Here is a 26,023-nt window from a genome sequence, read left to right as displayed (position 1 = left end):
ACAATTAAATTAGAAAACAAAACAAATATGTAATATGGATCAAATATAAAAATTGATGGAAAAACAAGACACAAAATATAAAATACATATAAAACATTAATATATAATATGTACTTTAAAAAGTAATCCATTTTCTAACTAGCGAAATATAACATATATTTTGTGTTACATATAAAAAGTTCAAGTTAATAATGGTCTCCATAGAACTCAACTCTTAAAACATACATACATACATACATTCATACATACAATCATATAGTCCATAAAATTAAATCCATATTAAGACCAGAAAAAAAAACTATCTTCCTTCACAAAAATATAAACAAAGTTCACCAACCAGACTTTCAATACTGAGAAGTAAAAAGGCAAAAAAGAAAAACAAATAGGTAAAGGTAATTTCAAAAAATCAAGGTAGGCTTTAAATTGTTTAAAAAAAAGATGAGATTGTGTTTGTGCGTATGAATGCAAATTTACTAGAGGGGAGAAAGAATTGAAAAGCCTATTTGCATACATATGTGTATGGCTATTATGTAATTTGCACGGAATTGAAGACTTGAGTTTTTGCTAAATTAAATTTTACCCACACAAAATAAGGGACCCGGCATGTTATGTAAAATAATATATAAACATCTCATCTCATATCTAATATTCACCCAATTTCAATGAACTTTACAGCTCCTGGTCCACCCAACCTTACCGTAATCTTCAAGAGGACGTTGTCCATGATCTCCTAGAACAGCAGTCACCAGTTCCATAGATATGCACATGCGATTCCTCTGAAATTATAACACGTATACTGTTTCCAAGTTAAAATCCAGAAGAGGAAGGGAAGAGAGAATATGTATATACAACTGGCATACTTGAACACGAGCCGATGTTATGCCGACAAGTCAAAATGACATAAATCCAGATATATATTATGGCCAACAAATAAAAGATATATTAAAAAAGGGCACCAACAAAACCGTCGCACTTTCAGATAACTACATTGAATATCCGTACCATATGACACTTGTGATATCTATATTGAGTATGAGCACCAAATGACATATTAATATCAACTTAAGTCTTAAACATATTAAAGATATATTGAAATGTGAACCAACGGAAAAGTCGCACTTGTGATAACCAAGACTAATGGCAACGATGACCAAACACACAATGTAATCAATTAGTAGAGAATTCAAAGCAATCATGGATATTTATGGAAGGTAGATACTCTTATCATTATCTAAGCATGCTGTAAATTGAAGAAAACCAAGTGAGTATGCTAGAACTGCCCAAACTAGTCAAGCTAACCAGTAAGTCTGCTGAAGACTTCATTATAGGTTTCATACAATTTGAGGTGGCCATACTGCCATGTGAAGATGTTGCATTAAATTTCTATAGTTAGTTTATGGTTACATTAGTTTGAAATTATTCTTGTCAAATACAAGGTTAATAAGGAAACAAAGGATAAACATGATAGAAGAAATCAATTTTTTTCTTATATAGAACTACTTAATAAGAAAAGATAAAATGCACTTTACACGTGAAAGGGAATTCTGGATTTCAATAATGGTAGATTTATAATAGTATTATTTAGTTAGAGAATTTTATAATTTGGATATATCTAATTGCCAAAGAGAAGTGAAAGGATCTGCTGTCAACAAAAATGTGTATTTCCACCCATTAAAAAATGCTAACAATTGGTTATCGTCATGCACGAGGAACATGCAGTTGTTTAGCCCTAGATTAGGTTTTATTATTACCTTAGGATAAAAACATATTCAATCTCAGTGTCTGTCTACAAGTAACTACATATATCATATTAAGGGAGATCCTTACAAATAACGCATGGATCAAGTTGGAAATATAACTAAAGTTATGTTCTGTTCACTCTTTTTGACTGCAAGGACAAGTTAGAGTTCTTTCCCTACAATAGAGATGTAATAAATGGTTTAGTGGCCTATATTAAGTAACAAGAGAAGGGTAATTATGTATCTTCATTTTGGCAAGCCTGTGAGATAGTCGACAAGTTTCTCATGATATACAATACCCCTTCCTCATTCACAGCAATAATTTTCAACCTCTAAAAAATTTGTTTTGCTTAGATACATGTATATATATATGTGTGTGTGGTCTATATATATATATGTAATGTGTGTGTATATATATATATATTTGTGTGTGTGTGTAGGCCAACATCCCATGGAGGTCCTTATATGGAGTTCCGTAGTACACATAATAAATCATAAATTTTATTATAAATTCTATTATTGAATACTTATAAAATAGATATAAATTATAAATACTTTAATACCTAAAAATTGAATGAAAAAGTTAATTTTCGAAACTGGTTCTATAGTAGAGAATAATTCAGGATAATTATAATTCTGTTGTAGAATCATGTCGGGATATTGCATAATTTTCAATAAGTTCTAATATAAAAAAATTGTAGAATTTCGTTTTCGATTTACTAATCATTATTTTCAATTATATTTCATAAAAAATATATTAAATATATGTATTATGTATAATTTATAGTGGTGTCTACGGAACTCATACAAGAGGGTATGCTATGGAGTGCTACCCTATATATGTATAGTGTATATATATACATAGGGGTTTACTCCACTAGAAAACTAAATTAGCCTAGATACTAGAAACTAGTCTCTGAGCAGTTTTTCATCACTGTTCTTAACTACAAAAATCACTCATTTGTATATCAGAAATCACTAGTTTTATATATGCAAAATCTGACAAATATAAATAATAAAATACACATATATACAACGTATCATCATCATCTTCAATCATACTACATTGATGAAACTCATGGCATCATCATCAACCCTTCTACTACTGCCGCCGTCACTTACAACCATGATTCGCCTATCACCGTTATCATCATAACTTCCCCCACTAATGACTATCACCATCACCACACACCTCATCCCATCATTTGCTACCATCATGGACCTCCTACAACTATAATTGATCATCAATAATCGACCAATATCAATCATAAGTAAATTTTCTCAATTATTTAAATTAAAAACTGATGAATTTACATAGAAACTAGTGACTTATGTAGTTATAAACAGTGATTGAAGGAGTGGTTTCTAGTTTCTAGAATAACATTGGTTTATATTGATCACTTGCCTATATATATATATATATAGTTATTAATGAAAACACAAATATGTGCATTGAAGTCGAGAAAAATATTGGTTATATTAATTAGCTGACCATGTTTTGCGATCTACCATCGACAGCCAATTTTTGTTCTAATAAAGTATACAATTATTTTAAATGTTCAATCACACCTCAACCACTATCCACATAATTGCAAAATGAAAAGCATGAGTAAGAGCAAACATATAATTCTGGATTGTAGTGAACTCTATCTACAAGAAAACTACCTCAAGGTAATCACTGAATTCTGATTGCTTTTTGCTTGCATGGCTGCCCCATGCCTCTTGAAATGTTCGCCCAAGAACAAAAAGACCGACAGCAGTGTAACTACAATATAAGAGTGAAGATTCAGCATGCTGCAAGGAAAATCCAAATAATAATAACATCCAAGCGAAACAGCCCAAAAGCATAGACATGTCTTTCCATCTACTTGAACCAAAAGGTTGAAGAAGGCTAAAATATACTTGTCTTGCGTCCAGATCTGTTGTATGCTTTTAAAAGATCAATAAAGGTAAACCAAGCACAAGAGTAACTGAGAGAATACCACGAGCAGGTAAGCTAAACTTATTTAATGAAAAAAAAATCCAAAATATATATTACATGTAGAATAGCAGCACGAGTCTAAAAACTGTCCCCAAATATACATGGCGGTATGTATGCTCTCTGCAAGCCTACATACTGATATCATGTGTTACTCAAGACATACTCATTGAAATGGTATTGAATAAAACCGGCTGAAGTCGGATTTCGTGACCTCGCGTGATCCAGGGATGGACTTTACTCATATACATGAGCATTAAGTGTGTTTTCTACTTCCATCAGTTACATGGCTACAAAAGTAATATTTACTTGGCAGTTACTCCAATTAAGCACAACATGAACATAATATGCAACTGATAAATTAATAGTTATAGCAATGTAAATCATCCGAGTAAGGTTATGGTATAGCTAATTGTCATGCATTGATGTGAACTAAATCAATAATTATATTAGATAAAAGTTAATTGTATTAAAAATAGTAAGACGGAGAAAAACATACATGTTCCCATAACTATTTTTGGCATATGAGCCACCTTCATGACCAGCATACATAAAAAGCGATCCAGAGTGTTTTAGAGAAACCTGGGTACAAGATAATCAATGAACAGATAGGATTTAAGGCCACTGTATAATAAATAAAGAGTTATATTTTGAATAATGAAGAACACTATATTCATAATAAAATAGATACTGTTAACCCATACTTCTAGAGTACCCAGCCCTTTGGAGACCAATTCAATCATCCTCGTCCTAACCTGACAGTCAAAGAGGAAAGTAAATCAATGTGATAATCATTCCGAAAACAAACTATCAAGCATATGAGCACTATTCACTAAGAGAGTGTATAGCAGAGTAGAACTCCAAAATGTAAAAATTTGAGACAATTGCTACTGTTGTGTAAAGATTGACTCTTGCATAAAAATAATTAAATTTCAGGATGCATGTCAAGTTGCAAGTACTTTCAGGCTACAGATTAGACAGATCAAAAATATAACTATAAATATAGATGTACAACCTTTCTGCTTCTTTTTGTTTAATACCGATATGGGTATGAAGGGGTAAGAAACCACCCTATAAACAATTTTAAATATATTACTGATTTTCAAGCCAATGATATGGACAGCTTGTATAGAGTATGAGCCGCTATAAGGTAAAGTTGGGACAAATCTCAGCATTAATCTCACAGAGAACTAGCAATCCACAATCCAAAAAAAGTTAATTACAAACTCCTTGATACGAACCTTCTTCCCGGCTACAAACTAAATACTCGTGACAATAGTCTCATACTAAAGAACACTTCCAATAATCAGAAACTCGTTACCCTGCTTATATGTGATATCTAAATATTTTAGGTCATGGTACACAGTGACCTTCAGATGTAAAATCTCACAGAAGAACTTGCTTAAAAATTGAATACTGGACTATAAATATATCTATATCCTGGAAAGCTACACATAACAATTTCTTTAAGGTTAATGGAAGAAAATCATGAAAACCCTTCCACGTTATGGCCACCAACTATCTATGACACAAGTTTCTTTAATGAATCCAACAGACCCACTAACCTAGTAAAACTGAACTAAAGAACTAATATGAGCGAATATAATCTATTGGATATCTAAGAATCTTTTCCAGGACTTCTTTCTTTCTATGACAGGGAGGACACTTCTGTCTACCTAAATAATACTTTTTCTCCTCAAAAAGATAATTACACGGCAAACTCTTCAAATACAACAAAATAAGATATACGCTGACAACGCTGTAAAGAAACTGGGCAGTGAAACATGACGATTGACAGCATTGCTTCAAAGGGTAAACAACATGAAGTAATATAGTAACTTTGATTTCTCTTGTACTTCACATTTTGATACAAAAACAAAAGAAATAACATGCAGTAAAGTATTTATTTTAACTTTAAATTTCTTTGCAGAGAGGTATTAGAAACATTACCTCTTGATCAGACTTTTCGTTTTCAAATTTGGGATAAAAGGTTGCTCTTATCTGGGCACTCGAGTATGTAGACTTGTCCACGGTAAAATCCTCCAACAACTTGCCATCAAACTTACTCGCAGCAGTATCACTTTTCTCAGCTATTGCTGTTTTAGATCCACCTTCATCTTTAGCAATTATTGTTGGTGTTCCACTTACAGTTCCATAAGATTTTGGCTTCCAAACGGACTTGACACCCTGTGCAGGGACATGCTTTATTGCACCAACAGTTCCAAACTGTGAAGATGAGACTGAAGCATGCAACTCCCCACTGTTTTCAGCAACACTCATCTCACGAAGTCTGTTGCTGACATCCTCAGTCTCTGCTGCTGTAGATGAACTCATTCTAGCTTGTGGCTTCTTTCTCCACCGTTTCTCCATGTGAACAGCTTTTCTCTTATGAAAGAAAATATAACATTGAAGAAAATATTAATAGGTGAACAAACTCCAGAGACATAAATTTTGCTGTTTATAGCTAAGAAAAACAATTGAAGAACCAGCAGATGTAGAGATAGTAAAGTTTTTCATCCAGAAAACAAGGTAACAGGTAAAAAACATGCAAGCATCATATCTCCGAGAAAAAAATAGCATCAGAAGTAAATAAACAAATCAACATGAATGATCATCGTTCCTAATCTCTTATAGTACTCGATTATAGTTCAGTGCTGCATATTTCTACAGGAATGTTTTGGACTCCACTAACACTTGGACTCATAAGCCAATTTTTCAAGTAGGAGCGCCTTGGCTATTTTTCCTAATTTTTTTTAAGGAGAGAGAGGTGAATTGAGTTGATATGGCAACTCAGTCTCGACTTTGGACTTTTGACACGGTATGTTTTCTTTGAGAGAGCACAAGTTTGGCAAATAAAGCAATGGAGGTTGATTGGAGACATGATCCACTGAGTTGGCTCTGTTTCCAGAAGTTAAAAGGATTTTAGGTTGGTAACTGATTTGAGTGAGAAGTCAGATTTGAGATGTAGCCATTGAACATGACAAGTGTGTTGAGAAAGGGGAGTGGATGAGAGGCTAGAGAGGTGGATATTTGGTAGGGATGGTAGGCTAGAGACGCTAGAGAAGTTGGGTGGAGCCACTAAATTGGCTACTAAAAAAACATTTAGCCATCACGTTGGCAACTGGGCATGAATAAAAATTTAGCCATTTCCGTTCAAAACAATTATACTTCAAGTATGAACAGTGCAATTTAGTCTAACATAAATATTAAAAATTAGAAAACGAGTCATTACTACAAAAAGCATATGGCAGATATACTAGACCAAGGTAAACCGACCCAAATTTAATAGTAATCCAGTTCTGATAATTTCAAACACTTTATCAACATAACCACTACAGAGAAAATACAAAACCTCTCAGAACATAAATAGTGTGGGTACATAAAAATTCAGAGTGTGTGCTTCAAATAATGTACCAAGCCCTTGTCACATTCACAACAGCTTAAACGCAATTTTCAGACTGAAGTGTGCGATACGATTACTAAAAAACTCCGGCAAGCTAGCTGAGGTTGGTTTCCAAATACGACCTCGAGAAACAGTTTCATTTAGTGGTAAATTCGAAGTCTAAATCACAATAACTTGAGCTTATTACTATCGAAACAATCAACGATTACCGAAAAATTCGCAGGGAAGTAAAAAGTAGATAACAAAGCTGAAAAACCTAACAAATTGCTCAAAACATAGAAAGAAAAACAACACAGCATCCACATAAACGCTAATTGTAGCAATAATCAACGAATGACATGAAAAGTGTGTGTAATGTACCTGATGGAGTAGAGGAGAAGGAATGAAGGTTCCGAATTTGAGAGACGAGAATAAACGAGAAACAGACATACAGAGTTTATATGTATAGATGATTATTATATATACACAGTGGAAGAGAGGTCCAGAGAGTAGCCAGTTTCACCGCCCTAGGAATAGGGTTTTATTTTGACAGTGGGGTGAGAATGAGATGCTCAAGTGGGTTTTAGCAATTAACGGTTTGTTTCGAACGTTCATTTCGGTTTGATCGGACCGTTGTAACCGGAGATTCTACGTTCTAGATTTTTCATCTTTAACTGACTCTGTACATTAATAATCTTTGTCAGGTTATTTAATCCTTGCCGCAGGTTATTTCATAATTTCGGTTATCAAATATTTACAGCATTACTACGTCTCCGAGTATTTATTGGTACACATGCTGACTTCAACTGGTTGAGAAGCCCGCTCAGCAATGTTCTCTTAAAAATATTTTTAAAATATATTAATAACTAAAAGATAATATTTATAGAATAAAATTAAATAGATATTGAAATAATTTTAAATCTTGTAAATTTTTCTTTTAGCATTTCTTTTCGTACTCCACATAGCTCTACATCAAATTGTATCAGACAAAATCAAACTTCTTGGTAGTCTACTTATATAATCCTAAAGTAAATAAGTGTATGTAAAGATCGTCAGAATTCAAATCCGATCACTTTGATTTTTTCCCGAAAATCCACCGAATACCGAAAGAATTGAGTATAAGGTGACAGGATAAAAATGATTTAAATTCAAGGATTTTAAGAGGGGATCATAAAAAGGAATATAAAATATTGAGAAAGGTTTAGGGGAACCCAAGTAATAAGATCCCGGATATGATCCCTCAAACGACGAACGAGAACGAAAGTTAAGCGAACCGTAAAACAAATAAACGACCAAGAGACAAGCTTGTACAAGAAGCCAAGGATTGTGACATCATCAAACCACAATGAAGAGACATGTGGCAATTGGATGACATAAGAATGATGACCTAAGCATGACAAAAAGAAGTGTGTTGTTGGTTGATTGTGAGCCATTCATTTTTTACCATGGTAAATCCTCAAAATTAGCCAAGCCATATGTTAGGTCACACACACTGTAGAGGGGGTGAATACAGTGTAAAATACAATCAAATCGAACTTTTAATATTTCAAGTAACAGAAAACAAACTTTATTGAAACAATAAACTATGTTACAGTATGGAACTGTTACCTCTCAGTGATGAACAAATATCACGAGAGCTGCTAGGGTTACAATGAATAATCTTATCGAATATAATAACACTTCTAGTGTAAACCCTATGTCTGTGTTTATATACTACACAGTTACAAGATAATCGCTAATTGATATGGAATATAATTATGCTTCCTAAAATATATCAATCAGATATCTTTTCTTCCAAGTATTCTATTCTTCATAGAATTCCTTCTTCATGCATATCTCTTCTTATGTTTATCTCGATCTTCTTTCCTTTAATCAGCTACTGTCCTTATCTGAACGTCCTTCAGCACTTAAGTTTTGATATCCATCTTCTGATGATTATCTCCTGATAATATAAGTACTGATATCCTTAAGTCCTGACTTCCAGTATAAGTACTGATTCCCAGTTAAGTACTGATTTGTCCTGTTAAGTAAGATCTGAAAACTAAATATAAATCATATTAGTCATGACATTATCAAATATATCTAACAATCTCCCCCAACTTGTAAATTAGCATAATATTCAAGTTTAACAGATATTTGATGATGTCAAAAACATTAAGTACAAATGCATGAGAATTAGACTAGATAACTACAACTTACAGTCCTTAAAGCTTTACCAATATTTAACTTCTGATAACAGCTTCTGTCTGTACAAATATCAGAATTTAATCAGTTGTAGATCTGACTTGGCTTCATCTTCTGATCTCTCTGATGTCAGGAGTTGTTCTGAGATAGTTCTTCAACAAACATCTCTCAGTATATCTAAGTTCATCAATCATCCTCCTTTTAGCATCTTTAAACTCTGCAGTATCTTCACCAATTTGAAAGATTGCAGCCCTGAGATCATTAATCTTTGCTTTCTTATATCCTGATCCAGTCTGATCAAATAAGCTTTATCAGACTCAAGATTGAATTCCACAGCCCTGTAACCTAGAAAGGTAGTTATAATTTTAGCAGTGTTGGGCTTCATTTCAACTATATCATCCTTGTGATCTCTATACTTTGGAACATATGTGTTGTTAGACTTAACAGAATAAAGCCTTTTATGTCTCTGAATCTGATCCTTCAAATAGTTTGCAGCACTTCCTGTCAATCTGTCATCCACTTGAAGTAAGAATAGTACATGCTCCAATTCTTCAAAATACTTCAATGGAATGGCATTTTGCCTTATATGATAAACCCTACCATTTTATGAAGTACAACAAGATGTGTTCTTTCAAGTAGGTATGGTAAACCATTTGTACAGACTCTAGTTGATTCAATCTCTCAGGAGTTGCTCCAATACCTGGTTCACTCAAGGAAGTTGGATCATTGGTAGTATTCTGTATTCTTCTTTCATCAGCACTTCCCAATCCAGTTTTATCTCTTGCTTCCTTTCCAGTAACTACTCTTGCTTCAAAATCACTTACAGCAGTCTTCAAAGGTTGAGTCTGTTTTGCTTTAGTGAATCCTTGTAGGAGTGTTTTTGGTCTATCTTCTGATGTCAAGTTAACTTGAGCTGTGTCAGAGGTTACTTGCTTCTTTGAAATATCAGAACTTACTTTATCTTGACTCTGAACAACTTGAGCCATGTCAGAGGTTGTTTTAAGAACTTTTCTTGAAGTCAGAGCAAGATCATCCTTTTCATCAGTGATTTCTTCATTCTCAGGAGGCACATAAACCTTGATAGGTTCACCAACCTTTTCTTTACCCTTGGATCTTGGATCTATCTGCGGTTGTGATTTAGCCAATATTGCTTCAGCATTTGTCCTTTCTTTTATCACAATGCCTTTGAGTTTTGGAAGTGTCTTTTACCAGAAGCTTCAGATTTAGATATAGCTTTTTCTGATTTAAGTCTGACTTCTTCTTCCATTAAACTCTCCAAGTCCATTCCTGGATTTTCCTGAAGAAATAACTGTCTTGACATTTCTTCATCAAGATCTAAAAGTTCATCAGAACTTATTTCTTTACCAGCAGCAGAACTAATTCTTTTCCCAGTATCATAACTTGTCCTGTGACTTGTGATTTCAGCTTTTCTTGATGTGAAACCTCTACCTTGACTATGACCTCTACCCATTCCAGGGTTTTCTTGATCATCCTTTTCATCATCCTTTCCTTTCAGTGTCTTGTCAGTTTGCATTTGGACTTAATTACTTTCTCCCCTTTTTGGCATCAGCAGGAAGTAGAAGAGAGACAAGCAATTCCACTGAGGCTTGGATTTCAGTAAGTTGAGATTGCTGAGAAGCTTTTTTTCAGAATATCATTAATCTGAGCTTGTTGTTCTCTTGAGTCTGCCCAATATAAGCAATCCTGTCAAAGGTAGGTTGGAAGAACTTTTTCTTATCAATCTTTTGAACTTGTTCCTGTTTGATGAATTCTGCCTGAATCTTGTGTAGCTCTGCATGAGTAGTTGAATGAAGACCTTGTAGATGTTTAGTACTCAATGCAGTGACTCTAAGCTGGGTTTTGAAATCATCAGAATTTAACATTTCATCAGCTTTAGTCAAGTGCTCAGCAAGATGCTTTTCATTTGGAACACAGGAAACTGAGTTTCATTCCTTAGTCCACTCCTGTCCTACAGGAGTTTCACTCCAAGGCACTGGTGCTTCTCTGGTAACAAACTTCTTAACAAGTTCAGACTTAAGAATAGTTTGTTGAGGAGCATATCCTGAAGGACCTGCTGCATCAGCATCTGCCCTTGGAGCAGCAGCACCACTATCTCCAGCATTTGCAGCATCAGAACTTACAGAACCAGTATCTTCTGATAAAAAACAGTATGAGTAGCAATGGAGGCTTCAGCATCCTCTAATTGCTGATCTGGTTCTAAGTACTGATCAACAGTCATATCCTGATGCTCACCTATATTCTGATCATCAGCATCTAGATGCAGAGAAGGTGTAGTAGATAACTCTGGAGTTTGAACAGCATCAGTAACAGGTGTTGTTGATGGATTATATGTTGTTGGAGCTTCTAACAGAATTACTTCAGGCACAACCAAGTTGTGAACATCAATATCAGCACTTGTGCCTGGATCAACAGGAGATACAGATGGTGCGTTGACCTTTTCAGAAACAGCTTCCTAAGATGGAGTTGATGGAGAAGAAGTGACTTTAGCAAATTCCTTTTCTTGTGAGATCAGAGATTCCTGATCCCCTTCCTGAGTTGCTGCTTCTTCATCATCTGAAACAGGTCTTTCTGCCCTCTGCTTCTTGTATCTCTTTGAAGATTTGGATTCTGTGGGAGTTTCAGGAACTGTCATTCTTCTAAGCCGCTTGAGAAGCCTAGATCCCCCAATTCCAGAATCCTTCTGAGAAGTCACTTTCTCAGCTTCTTTAACAACAGGTTCTGAAGAAGGAACCTGTTCCTCATTATCAGATTCATCTCTCAAAGCAATCTTCCTTCTCTTTTGAGGTGTTTGAGGAACAGTCTTTGTCCTCTTTGACTTGGAAGATGAAGGCTTCACAGTAGGTACTGAGGTTGAGGGTTGAACTGTCTGTGAAGTGGAGAGATAAGATTTGATATATTTCCTGAGGGTTGGTTGAGTAGAATGAGTGGTAGGTGCTGATGGTTGTTGTGGTGTTTGGGAGGTTGTTGTTGGTTGGACATCAGAATAAACAGATCTATAAGTATCAGGATCAGCATTTACTAAGATCTGTTTTACAGATTGAGGAATCTGTAAAGGTCTAACCATTGATTTCTTAGTGTCAGCATTTATCAGGTCAATAAAGTAACGTTTTGCAACCTTAAAAGGTGGAGTTGAGGAACTGACTAATTGAGGTTCATCAGTACAAAAAGTATATATAAGTTGACAGAAACTAGCAAAGTAGAAAACATTCCTATCCTTTGTCATCCTATCCCCAATAAAACCAATTATAGCAGTTGCAAAATCAAAATGAGTTTGGCTTATAATAGCATACCCGATGTGCTGACTCATAATAGGGATAGCATCAAAATTCGAACACTTGTTCCCAAAAGCTTTAGTGATGCAGTCGAAGAAGAAGCTCAATTCTCTTCTGATATGAGCCCGTTTCAACTGCCCAAGCTTTGCCAAACTCTGTTCATACCCCAAATTGGCCATTAACTCCTGAAGTGCTGATTCCTCTGGAATTGAAAAGGTACATCCTTCTGGGAGATGTAGAGCCTTGCGTATTGTACCAGGAGTGACTGCATATGAAGAATCACCCACTTCGAAAACAATACTGGGAGTGCCATGTGTACCACCATTATCAAAGTACCCAGTCCACCAAAATGTCAGAACTTGTTGGCTCGAAAAGATTGAAGGTTGGGTCAATGCATACCCAATCTTACTGTGTGCAAGAAGATCTTGCACAAAATGCAATTCAGATGGAGCTTCAGCATGATCAAGAATTGCAGCATAGTTGTTTGGAACAAATTTAGCTCCATCAATGATTAAATCCTTAGGTGCCATGTGAAAAATTGAGATTTAAGAGTGCCTGTTAGGTGTTTGATAAAATGTCTGTATGAAAAACCAACGTTAGAAGAAGAAGGAGAGTAAAAGCAAGTAGAGAGAAAAAGTATGAAGGGAAATAAAGGAAAAAAAATCCCCTCTCTCTCTCTTACTTATACTCTGAAAAAAAAATGTTACCGTTGGACACCTGTCAGACATGCAGTAATAACGGATAGTTACTGGGCTCGAGAAAACAGTAATCATTACTTACCCACTTGCAGTTTTTCAAGGAAAAACCGTTCCACTTACCCAGTTATTCCATTAATGACGGCAAACAGTTTTAATTCAAAATTGAAACCGTTCCCACTTATTTAATTATTTCTCACTGCAACATCAATATTCTGAAAATAGATTTGAGTGAAAATGACCAAAATAAATCAGATGAGTAAGTACTGATAAAGGAAAATCAGAACTTAAATTAAAACAGAATTTACGTGGTCATCAGAATATGATTATTTATCAGGATTTACCAATGCATTACAAATTATCTCAGAGACAAAATCTTGAAACAAAAACAAATTTCATTAATATATCAAGATAATACATTCATGAAATTGAAATTACATCAGAACTTATACAAGATTTCCCTAAGCTGCTAAACCTAACGTCAACAGCCTTTGTCCTAGCTCAAGAAACAGGGCAGGATGCTGATGAAGAAAAACAGGAAGAAGAAAATAAATCATTTCTTCTTCCTACTCTCGACAAACAAAATGGCGAGTCGAATGATTCGCTCTTGTTGGCGGAGAGCTTCCAGTCTTTCCTCCTCCAATCGCTCCAGATGGCGACGGTAATCCATATAGAAGAACATGAGGTGGGTGAGAACCTCCTGTGGGACAGAGTCCCATATCTCATCAGGAATGGCAGTGACGTGCCATTCCTAATGCCAATCGGCACAGCTTAGCTCCATATTGAAGGTTTCGTAGTTCAAAAACATGTTGTATCTGACCATGGTGTTTTGAAAGAAAAAGTATGAAGATAAGGTGAGTTTGTGAGAAAAGATTTGATGGGAAGGCTGATATGAAGTGGTTGCTTATATAGGCAAGAGAATGCCAGGAGACGTAAAGAAATTTAAAGCTGACAGGTAGAATTAATTCTACCTCGTCTCCCGGACTTGGAAAAAGAAAAACATTCATTGGAAAGGGAAAACATGTTAATGCGCACAAGAAGCAAGTAAAAGTTGACTGTTCAAGTACGAGTACCACTAACCCTAACCATAGTGACTATTAATCTTCCACTTCAACATATTCAGATTTAAACTGAGACTGTTTCCAAATTTTATCCTGTTAGGTCACACACACACTGTAGAGGGGCTTGTTGAATACAATGTATAGTACACTCAAATCGAACTTAAGTAACAGAAAACAAACTTTATTGAAACAATAACTCTGTTACAGTATGGAACTGTTACCCTCTCAGTGATGAACAAATATCACGAGAGCTGCTAGGGTTATATAGAATAATAACTTCGATAATGATAACACTTATAGTGTAAACCCTATGTCTGTGTTTATATACTACACATTTACAAGATAATCGCTAATTGATATGGAATATAATTCTGCTTCCTAAAATATATCAATCAGATATCTTCTATTCCAAGTATTCCATTCTTCACGGAATTCCTTCTTCATGCATATCTCTTCTTATGTTTATCTCGATCTTCTTTCCTTTAATCAGCTACTGTCCTTATCTGATTGTCCTCCAACACTTAAGTTCTGATATCTATCTTCTGATGATTATCTCCTGATAATATAAGTACTGATATCCTTAAGTCCCGACTTCCAGTATAAGTACTGATCAACAGTTAAGTACTGATCTATCCTGTTCACGTAAGATCTGAAAGCTAAACATAAAACATATTAGTCATGACATTATCAAATATATCTAACAATCTCCCCCAACTTGTAAATTAACAAAATATACAAGTTAAACAGATATTTGATGATGTCAAAAACATTAAGTACAAATGCATGAGAAATAGACTAGATAACTACAACTTACAGTCCTTAAAGTTTTACCCAATTTCACTTCTGATAACAACTTCATCTGTATAAATATCAGAGTTTAAGCAGTTGTAGATCTTCAACTTGGCTTCATCATCTTCTGATCTCTCTGATGTCAGGAGTTGTTCTGAGATAGTTCTTCAACAAACATTTCTCAGCATATCTTAGTTCATCAATCATTCTCCTTTTAACACCTTTAAGCTCTGCAGTATCTTCACCAGTTTGAAAGATTGCAGCTCTGAGATCATTAATCTTTGCTTTCCTTAACTCCTGGATCTAGTCTTATGATATAAGCTTTGTCAGATTCAGATTGAATTCAAGTCCCTTAATACCAAGATACGTTCTGATCTGTGCAGTATTAGGCTTCATATCAACAATATCACCATTATGATCTCTGTACTTTGGAACATATCTGCTGTCAGACTTAACAGAATAAGCCTTTTCTGTCTCTGAATCTGTTCTTTTAAGTAGTTTGCAGCAGTCTCTGTTATTCTGTCATCCACTTGAAGTAAGAAAAGTACATGCTCCAATTCTTCAAAATACTTCAAAGGAATGGCATTTTGTCTTATATGATAACCCTACCATCTGTCATGAAATACAACATGATGTATTCTTTCAAGTAGGTATGGTAAACCATCTGTACAGATTCCAGTTGATTCAATCTCTCAGGAGTTGCTCCAATACCTGGTTCACTCAAGGAAGTTGGATCATCGGTAGTGTTGTGTACTCTTCTTTCATCAACACTTCCCAATCCAATTTTATCTCTAGCTTCCTTTCCAGTAACTACTCTTGCTTCAAAACCACTTGGAGTAGTCTTCAAAGATTGAGTCTGTTTGCTTTAGTGAAATCCTGGTAGGAGTGTTTTAGATCTATTTTCTGATATCAAGTTAACTTGAGCACTGTCAGAGGTTACTTGCTTCTTCTGAATATCAGAACTTACAATTTCTTGACTCTGAACAACTTGAGCCATGTCAGAGGTTGTTTTAAGAACTTTTCTTGAAGTCAGAGCAAGATCATCTTTTCCTTCAGTAATTTCTTCTTCCTCAGGAGGTACATAAGGCTTGATAGGTTCACCAACCTTTTCTTTACCCTTGGATCTTGGATCTATCTGTGGTTGTGATCTAGCCAAAGTTTCTTCAGTATGTATCCTTTCTTTGATCACAATGCCTTTAGGTTTTGGAAGTAACTTTTTACCAGAAGCTTCAGATTTAGATGTGACTTTCTCTGATTTAAGTCTGGCTTCTTCTTCCTTTAAACTTTCCAAGTCCATCCCTGGATTTTCTTGAAGAAATAACTGTCTTGACATTTCCTCATCAAGATCTAGAAGTTCATCAGAACTTATCCTTTTACCAGCGGCAAAACTTATTCTTTTCCCAGTATCAGAACTTGTTCTGTGACTAGCTTGTCTTGATGTAAACCTTCTACCTTGACTATGACCACTACCCATTCCAGAGTTTCCTTGGTCATCTTTTCCATCATCCTTTCCTTGCAGTGTCTTGTTGGTTTTGCATTTGGACTTAATTACTTCTCCCCCTTTTTGGCATCAGCAGGTAATAAAGAGAGATAAGTAGTTTCCACTGAGGTCTGGATTTCAGTAAGTTGCGATTGCTGAGAAGCTTGATTTGTCAGAATTTGATCAATCTGAGCTTGTTGCTTCTCTTGAGTTTTCTCAATATAGCAACCCTTTCAATGGTAGGTTGGAAGAACTTTTTCTTATCAATTTTCCAAACTTGTTCCTGTTTGATAAAGTTCTCCTGAATCTTGTGTAGCTCTGCATGAGTGTTGGACATGAAGACCTTGTAGATGTTTAGTACTCAATGCAGTGACTCTAAGCTGGGTTTTAAAATCATCAAAATGTAATATTTCATCAGCTTTAGTCAAGTGCTCAGCAAGATGTAAAGCATTTGGAACACATGAAACTGAGTTCCATTCCTTAGTCCACTCCTGAGCTCCATTGTGAAGGTTTGTGTGTTCAAAAACATGTTGTATCGAACCATTGTGTTTTTGACAGAAGAAGGAGGATAAGTGTGTGAGAAGAATGTGATGGAAAGACTGATGTGAAGTGGTTGCTTATATAGGCAAGAGAATGCCAAGAGACGCAAAGATATTTAATGCTGACAGGTAGAATTAATTCTACCTCGTCTCCCTAGACTTTGAAAAAGAATAACAGTCATTGGAAAGAGGAATCATGGTCTAGACCGCACAAGACACAAGAAACAGTGGACTGTTCAAGTACAAAACCATTAATCCTAATCATAGTGACTATTAATCTTCCACTTCAACATATTTGAGTACAAACTGAGACTGTTATCAAATTTTATTCAAAGATAAGCCAAGTAAAGGATTAGACTGAGAAATCAGAACTTAGACCTATACCAGAACTTAACAGTCATCAGAACATAATTTCTTAACTCGAAAAAGGAATGCCTATCTTAGTAAATCCTCATACAAGTTCTGAGTTATGGACGTCAGAACTTAATCATCAGAACGTGTAACTTAGAACCTGTCCTTAGAATTTGTGCAATAATGACACAATGACTGTTTATCTAAAATAACATAGACCACCACATAAATTTTCATCATTCAGATGGAGTGATTAGTTTGTGCATTAAGCTAAAAACAGACAAAGAGTAAAGTCTGATTCACTTCAGTACATCTTAGAAATAAGGCATAACTAAAATTTTGCTAAAGATCTGTCATTGTCCTGAAACCTACAGATTAATGAGTTCATGCTTGAGTCCACCTCAACTGTTTTGTGCTCATTTTATGCATCTTATGAAATTCTATTTTACAGTGGCTTCTCAGTGTAAGTGAGTCACGACTGTTTATCAGAATTTATGCTATTATCAGAGTATTTCTCCAGTAATCATAGAGTGTGAAAAGTCACCAAGAAAATATTTTGCTTTTCTAATGCATATTTACTTAATACCAGCAATGCACTTGGGTCGTCCCTTCCACATTTTTACTCTAGATCTCAAAGGAGTACCTGATTTTATTCTTTAATCTTTTTGCTTTTTCTTTTGATAAGTGAGGTTTATCAGCACTTAGTACATTAAGCAGTTTTACTAGTATCAGAACTTAACAAAGGAGTAGCATTATTCTAATTTGTGACTTAGTAATAAGATATACAAAGTGAACTTAACTAAGCTCAATTATCAGAATTTGCTAGTGTCGTAAGATTTCCACTGAAATAATTACTTCTTCCATAAAATCATTTGTTTATTTAAGACTACTAGGTCAGTATCTAGCACAGTTATCCTCATATGATTGAATAATTACTGAAACAGACATATCACTTATCAGAGTTGAGAAATATATATCAGACAACAGTCAGTACTTAAAAATATTTAGCAATTAAGCACATAATACACAATGAGATTAATTCTGTAAATACTGAGCATAAAGTCTGATAACACAGAACAAGTCTAAGCAGATTTAGAGAAGGAACCTGAAACCATTCCAAGTTCATTTACCAATCTTGTAAAAGTAGCTTCACATAATGGTTTTGTGAAGATATCTGCCAATTGTTGATCTGTGGGAACAAAATGCAATTCCACTGTACCTTCATCCACATGTTCCCTGATGAAGTGGTACCTGATGCTGATGTGCTTTGTCATATAGTGTTGAACTGGATTACCTGTCATAGCAATAGCACTTTGATTATCACAGTAAATAGGGATTTTGAAATATGTTAACCCATAATCCAGTAACTGATTCTTCATCCAAAGAATCTGTGCACAACAACTTCCTGCAGCAATATACTCTGCTTCTGCAGTTGATGTGGAAATTGACTTTTGTTTCTTGCTGTACCAAGAAACCAATCTGCCTCCAAGAAATTGGCAGCTTCCACTTGTGCTTTTCCTGTCAATTTTGCAACCTGCAAAATCTGCATCTGAGTAACCTATTAGTTTAAAATCTGATTCTCTAGGATACCATAATCCCAGAGCATCTGTTCCTTTAAGATACTTAAAGATTCTTTTTACAGCTGTTAAGTGAGGTTCTCTTGGATCTACTTGAAATCTTGCACAAAGACAGGTAGCATACATGATATCAGGTCTACTAGCAGTTAGATAGAGTAGAGAGTCAATCATACCTCTGTAGTCAGTAATATCTACTGATTTACCGGTATCCTTATCCAGTTTTGTTGCAGTGGCCATTGGAGTGGATGCACTTGAACAATCTTGCATTCCAAATTTCTTTAGCAAGTTTCTGGTGTACTTGGTTTGACAAATAAAAGTGCCTTCCTCATTCTGCTTGACTTGAAGGCCCAGGAAATAGCTAAGTTCCCCCATCATACTCATCTGATATCTTGACTGCATTAGTTTGGCAAACTTCTTGCAAAGTTTGTCATTTGTAGATCCAAAAATGATATCATCAACATAAATCTGGACCAGAAGTAAGTCCTTTCCATGGTTGAGGTAGAATAGTGTTTTGTCTATTGTCCCTCTGTTGAATCCACTTTCCAGAAGAAACTGAGCTAAAGTCTCATACCATGCTCTAGGAGCTTGCTTAAGTCCATAAAGTGCTTTATCAAGCCTGTAGACATAATCTGGATGTTTGGTATCTACAAAACCTGGAGATTGTTCAACATATACCTCCTCCTCCAATTCTCCATTGAGAAAAGCACTTTTCACATCCATTTGAAAGACAGTAAACTTTTTGTGAGCAGCATAAGCCAAAAATATCCTTATGGCTTCTAACCTAGCAACTGGTGCAAATGTTTCATCATAATCAATTCCCTCCTGTTGAGAATATCCTTTTGCAACCAGCCTTGCCTTATTCCTTGTAATTATGCCATCACTGTCAGTTTTGTTTCTAAATACCCACTTTGTACCAACAACAGATCTATTCTTTGGTCTTGGCACTAGGGTCCAGACTTTGTTTCTTTCAAATTCATTCAACTCTTCCTGCATTGCTTGCACCCAATCAGCATCTTGAAGAGCTTCTTCTACTTTCTTTGGCTCAGTCTGAGAGAGAAAAGAATTGTATAGACACTCATTTGAAGTACCTGTTCTAGTTCTGACACCTGCATCAGGATTTCCAATTATCAAATCAGGTGTATGTGATTTTGTCCACTTCCTTGCAGATGGAATGTTTTCTCTAGAACTGGATGCTCCCCCATGATCCATGCTATCTTCATTTTCATTTTCTGATGCTCCCCCTGAAACTATGCTCTCTGAGTTGGATTCTTCAGTATTTAGATTTTCAGCACTATCAGAACTTGGCTTATCAGAACTTGACGAATCAGAACTTGAAGAGCCAGATGCATGTTCTGATGTTTCTTGAGATGTGGTAGGATCTTGAGTATGCTCCCCCTGCATAGGTGCATCTTCCTTTAACGTAGTCACCACAGTTTCAATAACATCAGAGTTTAATCCGTCAGAATTTGTAGTATCAGGACTTAGACTGTCAGGATTTTCAGTATCAGAATATGAGGCTTCATTTTCAAATCTCAGCTGATCATGGTCAATGAAATCTTTAAGACCAGTGATCTTCTTGTCATCAAAAGAGACATTGATAGATTCCATGACCACTTTTGTTCTCAAATTATAGACTCTGAAGGCTTTTTTGGAAAGTGGATATCCAACAAAGATTCCTTCATCAGCTTTTAGATCAAACTTTGATAGCTGTTCAGGATAAGTCTTGAGAACAAAACACTTGCATCCAAATACATGAAAATATTTCAGATTTGGCTTCTTTTTCTTCACCATCTCATATGGTGTTTTTCCATGCTTGTTAATGAGTGTTGCATTTTGAGTAAAACAAGCAGTCTGCACAGCTTCAGCCCAAAAATAGGTTGGAAGCTTTGCTTCTTCAAGCATTGTACGTGCAGCTTCAATGAGAGTTCTATTCTTCCTTTCAACAACTCCATTTTGCTGTGGAGTTCCAGGAGCAGAGAATTCCTGCTTTATTCCATGGCTTTTGCAGAACTCTTCCATTATCAAATTCTTGAACTCAGTGCCATTATCACTCCTTAAAATTTTCACAGAATCTTTGACCATATTATCCAGCTGTTTGACATGATCAATCAAGATAGATGCAGTTTCACTTTTTGTGTGCAAGAAATACACCCATGTGTATCTGGTGAACTCATCCACTATGACCAACGCATACTTCTTCTTTGCAATAGACATGACATTTACTGGACCAAATAGATCAACATGTATAAGATGATAAGGCTCAAGAATTGATGATTCAGTCTTGCTCTTGAATGAAGATTTTCTTTGTTTGGCTTTCTGGCATGAATCACAAAGACCATCAGGAGCAAATACTGTGTTTGGCAATCCTCTCACAAGATCTTTCTTGACAAGTTCATTTATATTGTTGAAATTTAAATGAGAGAGTTTCTTATGCCAATTCCAGCTTTCTTCAATTGATGCTCTACTTAACAGACAAATTGCAGAGCCATCAGTACTTGTTGAAAGCTTAGCTTCATTAATGTTACCACGTCTATATCCTTTCAGAACAACTTTGCCTTTAGATTTACTCACAATTTCACAGTGTTCTTCAAAGAAATCAACATGATAACCTCTGTCACAGATTTGACTTATACTCAGAAGGTTGTGTTTAAGTCCTGAGACTAGAGCTACTTCTTTAATGATGACATTCCCAAGATTGATATTGCCATATCCCAATGTTTTTCCAATGTTGCCATCTCCATAAGAAACACTTGGGCCAGCTTTCTCCACAAAGTCTGATAGCAGGGCCTTATTTCCAGTCATATGACCTGAACATCCACTGTCCAGAACTAGAATATTTTTCCTGTTGCCCTGCAATCATAAAGACCACTAATTATTAGTTTTAAGGACCCAGACTTGCTTGGATCCTTTGGCCTTATTAAGTTTGTTAACATTTGCAGCGGATTTAGCATCAGAGTTTATGTTAACATTTTTCTTATCAGAATTTACATTATCAGACTTTGAATCAGAATTTATACTAGAAGGAACAATGGAAACTTTCTTCAAAGAAGGTTTTATTTGATAATAATCATAGTACAAACTATGATATTCCTTACAAGTATAAATGGAATGCCATAAACTACCACAATGAAAACAAGGATTTTGTGGTTTGTATCTAACTGACTGACTCTTAACTCCTGATTTTGAAGGTAAGGAGTTAATATTCTTATTTTTCCTGCAAAAAGAAGCCAGATGGTTAGAACTTCCACAGTTATGACATGTTTTCCTAGGAGCATCAGGAACAGGTTTATAATCATTGCTTTTATTCACACCTTCCTTTCCATTCCTATTTTTCCTAGGTGATTTTACCTTGTTTGCATTCTTGACATCTTTCAGCTTATGCTTAAGCTGCTTCTTTGTCATTAAGTCTATGTTTACTTCAGCTGTCTTTTCCTGTTTTAGTTTGTCAGAAGTTAATTCCTTTTTAACTTCTGATTTCTCATTATCAGACTTTACAGTTACAAACTTAACAGGTTTTAACTTTGGCTTTTGCTTAACAACAGGCTTAATTTCTTCAGTTCCTTTATCATTCTTATTTTCTCCATAACCTAAGCCCTCTTTCCAATTTTCACTACTTAGCAAATTTTGAGTTATTCTGCCAGAGTTAGTCCAAGTCCTGATTATCTCTCTTTCCTTTTCTAACTCAGTTTTTAGAGATTCATTCATTTTTAGCACTTCATCCCTAACATAAAAAGCATCATCTCTATCCTTCTGAGTTTGATGGAATATAACTAACTCTTTTTCTAAGAAATCATTTCTTTTCTTAAAAATAAGATTTTCAGAAGTTAATCTTTCACATGTTAAGGTTTGATCTCTATAACTAACAAACATGGTTTTAAGATATCTTCTCAACTCATTAATATCATCAGTATGAAAAGCATAAGTAGTCTGAGGTACCTTTGTTTCAGCAGCTTCAGAACTACTCTCAGCACTTTCTTTATCAGCATTTGCCATCAATGCATAGTTCTCCTCACTTTCAGAGTCTGAAGTGTCTGTCCAGCTTTTCTGCTTTGTGACAAGAGCCTTGCCTCTGTCACCCTTTACCTTCTTGCAGTCAGGAGATATGTGGCCTTTCTCACCACAGTTATAGCATTTAACATTGGTGTAATCTCCTCTGTCAGACTTTCCTCCTCTGCCTTCAGATCTTCTGAAATTCTCCTTATCAGAACTTATGCTTTTCCTGGAAAACTTCTTTCCCTTCCTGAACTTCCTGTATGCAATCTTTGTGATTCCTTTCACCATAAGAGCACACAGCTTCATCATCTCCTCATCAGCATCAGTCTCAGGCAAGCTTTCAGAATCTGAGTCATCATCACTCTCAGAACTTGATGACTCAGTATCAGACTTTATGAAAAGAGCTTTACCCTTGTCTTTTTTTGAGGAAGCTGCTTTGGGGAATTCTTCTTCAGCCTTAAGAGCAACTGTCCTTGACTTTCCTCCTTTCCTCTTGCTTCTTTGTTCCATCTCTAGCTCGTGTGTCTTGAGCATTCCATAGATTTCGTCAAGAGTTGTTTCATCAAGATTGTAGTTGTCTCTTATTGTCGTTGCCTTCAAATCCCAGCATTCAGGAAGAGCTAACAGGAACTTAAGGTTTGAATCTTCAAGATCATACTCTTTATCAACCATATGGGATATTCAGATGGTCTCAGTATGGGGACTCTGATGGTCTCATACCGACTCTGAATTTGTGTCTTCGGTGGTTCCTCAGTTTTAGTAGGCTTAGTTGGAGTTTCTGTGTCCGACATGATTGTGTTTGGATCTTTAACTGTATGTATGTTAACAGATAGGCTCTGATACCAATTGTTAGGTCACACACACACACTGTAGAGGGGGTGAATACAGTGTATAGTACACTCAAATCGAACTTAAAGAACTTAAGTAACAGAAAACAAACTTTATTGAAACAATAAACTCTGTTACAGTATGGAACTGTTACCTCTCAGTGATGAACAAATATCACGAGAGCTGCTAGGGTTATATAGAATAATAACTTCGATAATGATAACACTTATAGTGTAAACCCTATGTCTGTGTTTATATACTACACAGTTACAAGATAATCGCTAATTGATATGGAATATAATTCTGCTTCCTAAAATATATCAATCAGATATCTTCTATTCCAAGTATTCCATTCTTCACGGAATTCCTTCTTCATGCATATCTCTTCTTATGTTTATCTCGATCTTCTTTCCTTTAATCAGCTACTGTCCTTATCTGATTGTCCTCCAGCACTTAAGTTCTGATATCTATCTTCTGATGATTATCTCCTGATAATATAAGTACTGATATCCTTAAGTCCTGACTTCCAGTATAAGTACTGATCAACAGTTAAGTACTGATCTATCCTGTTCACGTAAGATCTGAAAGCTAAACATAAAACATATTAGTCATGACATTATCAAATATATCTAACAAGATATATTTGATAATGTCATGTCTAATATGATATGTGTTTAGTTTTCAGATCTTACTTAAACAGGACAAATCAGTACTTAACTGGATATCAACACTTATACTGAAGAAAAAACTTAAGTTATCAGAACTTAAGGTTCAGGAGATATTTATCAGGAGATAATATAAGGACTTAAGGAAACTTTCAGATAAGGAAGGCGACTGATTGAAAGGAAAGAAGATCAAGACAAACGCAAGAAGAGATATGCATGAAGAAGGAATTCTATGAAGAATAGAATACTTGGAAGAAAAGATATCTGATTGATATATTTTAGGAAGCAGAATTATATTCCATATCAATTAGCGATTATCTTGTAACTGTGTTGTATATAAACACAGACATAGGGTTTATAGTATATGTGTTATCATTATCGAGAATAATATTCATTGTAACCCTAGTAGCTCTCGTGATATTTTTTCATCACTGAGAGAGAACAGTTCTACATTGTAACAGAGTTTAATAAAGTTTGTTTTCTGTTACTTGTGTTCTTTGAATTCGATTTGACTGTGCTATACACTGTATTCAACCCCCTTCTACAGTGTGTGTGACCTAACAAGTGGTATCAGAGCCTATTTGTTAACACATAAACAGTTTAAGATCCAAAAACAATCATGTCTGAAGCAGAAAGTCCAACCAAGCCCACCAAAACTGAAGAACCTCCAAAGACTCAAATCCATAGTCGATATGAGGCTATTAGAGTTCCCATACTGAAACCATCTGAATTCCCATATGGAAGGTGAGGATGACTATGTTTCTGAAAGCTACAGATCCAGAATATCTTGACAGAATCAATGAAGGACCTCACAAACCAACCAAACTCGCTGTTGCAGTTGCAGGTGAAGCAGCAAAATCTGTACCAAAAGAGAAGAGTGATTACACTGCTGAAGATATCGCATCAATTGCTAAGGATGCTAAGGTACGACACTTGCTGCATAGTGCCATTGATAATGTAATGTCAAATAGGGTAATTAACTGCAAGACTGCAAAGGAGATATGGGATACCTTGGAGATAAGATGCCAGGGAACTGATTCGATTAAGAAGAACAGGAAGACTATACTCACTCAAAAGTATGAACACTTTGACTCAAAGCCTAATGAGTCATTAAATGATTTATATGACAGATTTGTCAAACTTTTGAATGATTTGTCACTAGTTGATAAGGAGTATGATCTTGAAGATTCAAACCTTAAATTCCTGTTAGCTCTTCCTGAAAGTTGGGATTTGAAGGCCACAATTATAAGAGACAACTATAATATTGAAGAAACAACTCTTGATAAAATTTATGGGATGCTCAAGACTCATGAACTTGAGATGGAACAAAGAAGCAAGAGGAAAGGAGGAAAGTCAAGGACAGTTGCTCTTAAGGCTGAGGAAGAATCCCCCAAAGCAGCTACCTCAAGGAAAGGCAAGGGAAAAACGCTCATCACAAAGTCTGATACTGAGTCATCAAGTTCTGATAG

At 35.4% G+C, this 26,023-nt stretch overlaps 1 protein-coding gene across 1 annotated transcript; it reads right to left on the bottom strand.

The window, feature by feature from the left end:
• Window positions 1–652: 652 nt before the first annotated feature.
• LOC141717291 (tRNA ligase 1-like) lies at window positions 653–7,666 on the bottom strand. The gene is made up of 6 exons (XM_074519379.1): window positions 7,481–7,666; window positions 5,668–6,102; window positions 4,422–4,472; window positions 4,217–4,299; window positions 3,405–3,504; window positions 653–776 (listed from the first exon to the last, which is right to left on the bottom strand). Exons 1-6 carry the CDS (start codon window positions 7,547–7,549, stop codon window positions 660–662), a joined length of 855 nt encoding a protein of 284 aa, XP_074375480.1. The 5' UTR covers window positions 7,550–7,666; the 3' UTR covers window positions 653–659.
• Window positions 7,667–26,023: the final 18,357 nt, after the last annotated feature.

Source organism: Apium graveolens, chromosome 4 (assembly GCF_009905375.1).
Source record: "Apium graveolens cultivar Ventura chromosome 4, ASM990537v1, whole genome shotgun sequence".
NCBI lineage: Eukaryota > Viridiplantae > Streptophyta > Magnoliopsida > Apiales > Apiaceae > Apium > Apium graveolens.
The sequence above is the reverse complement of the archived record's forward strand: the minus strand, read 5'-3'. Positions and strand labels throughout refer to the sequence as shown.

Excerpts from the sequence above, each read along its gene's own strand:
- LOC141717291 (XM_074519379.1), bottom strand. The coding sequence starts at position 7,549 with ATGTCTGTTTCTCGTTTATTCTCGTCTCTCAAATTCGGAACCTTCATT. Across the intron at positions 4,473-5,667 it reads ACGAAAAGTCTGATCAAGAG|GTTAGGACGAGGATGATTGA; the intron begins GTAATGTTTCTA and ends TTTGACTGTCAG. Across the intron at positions 777-3,404 it reads AATTCAGTGATTACCTTGAG|AGGAATCGCATGTGCATATC; the intron begins GTAGTTTTCTTG and ends TTATAATTTCAG.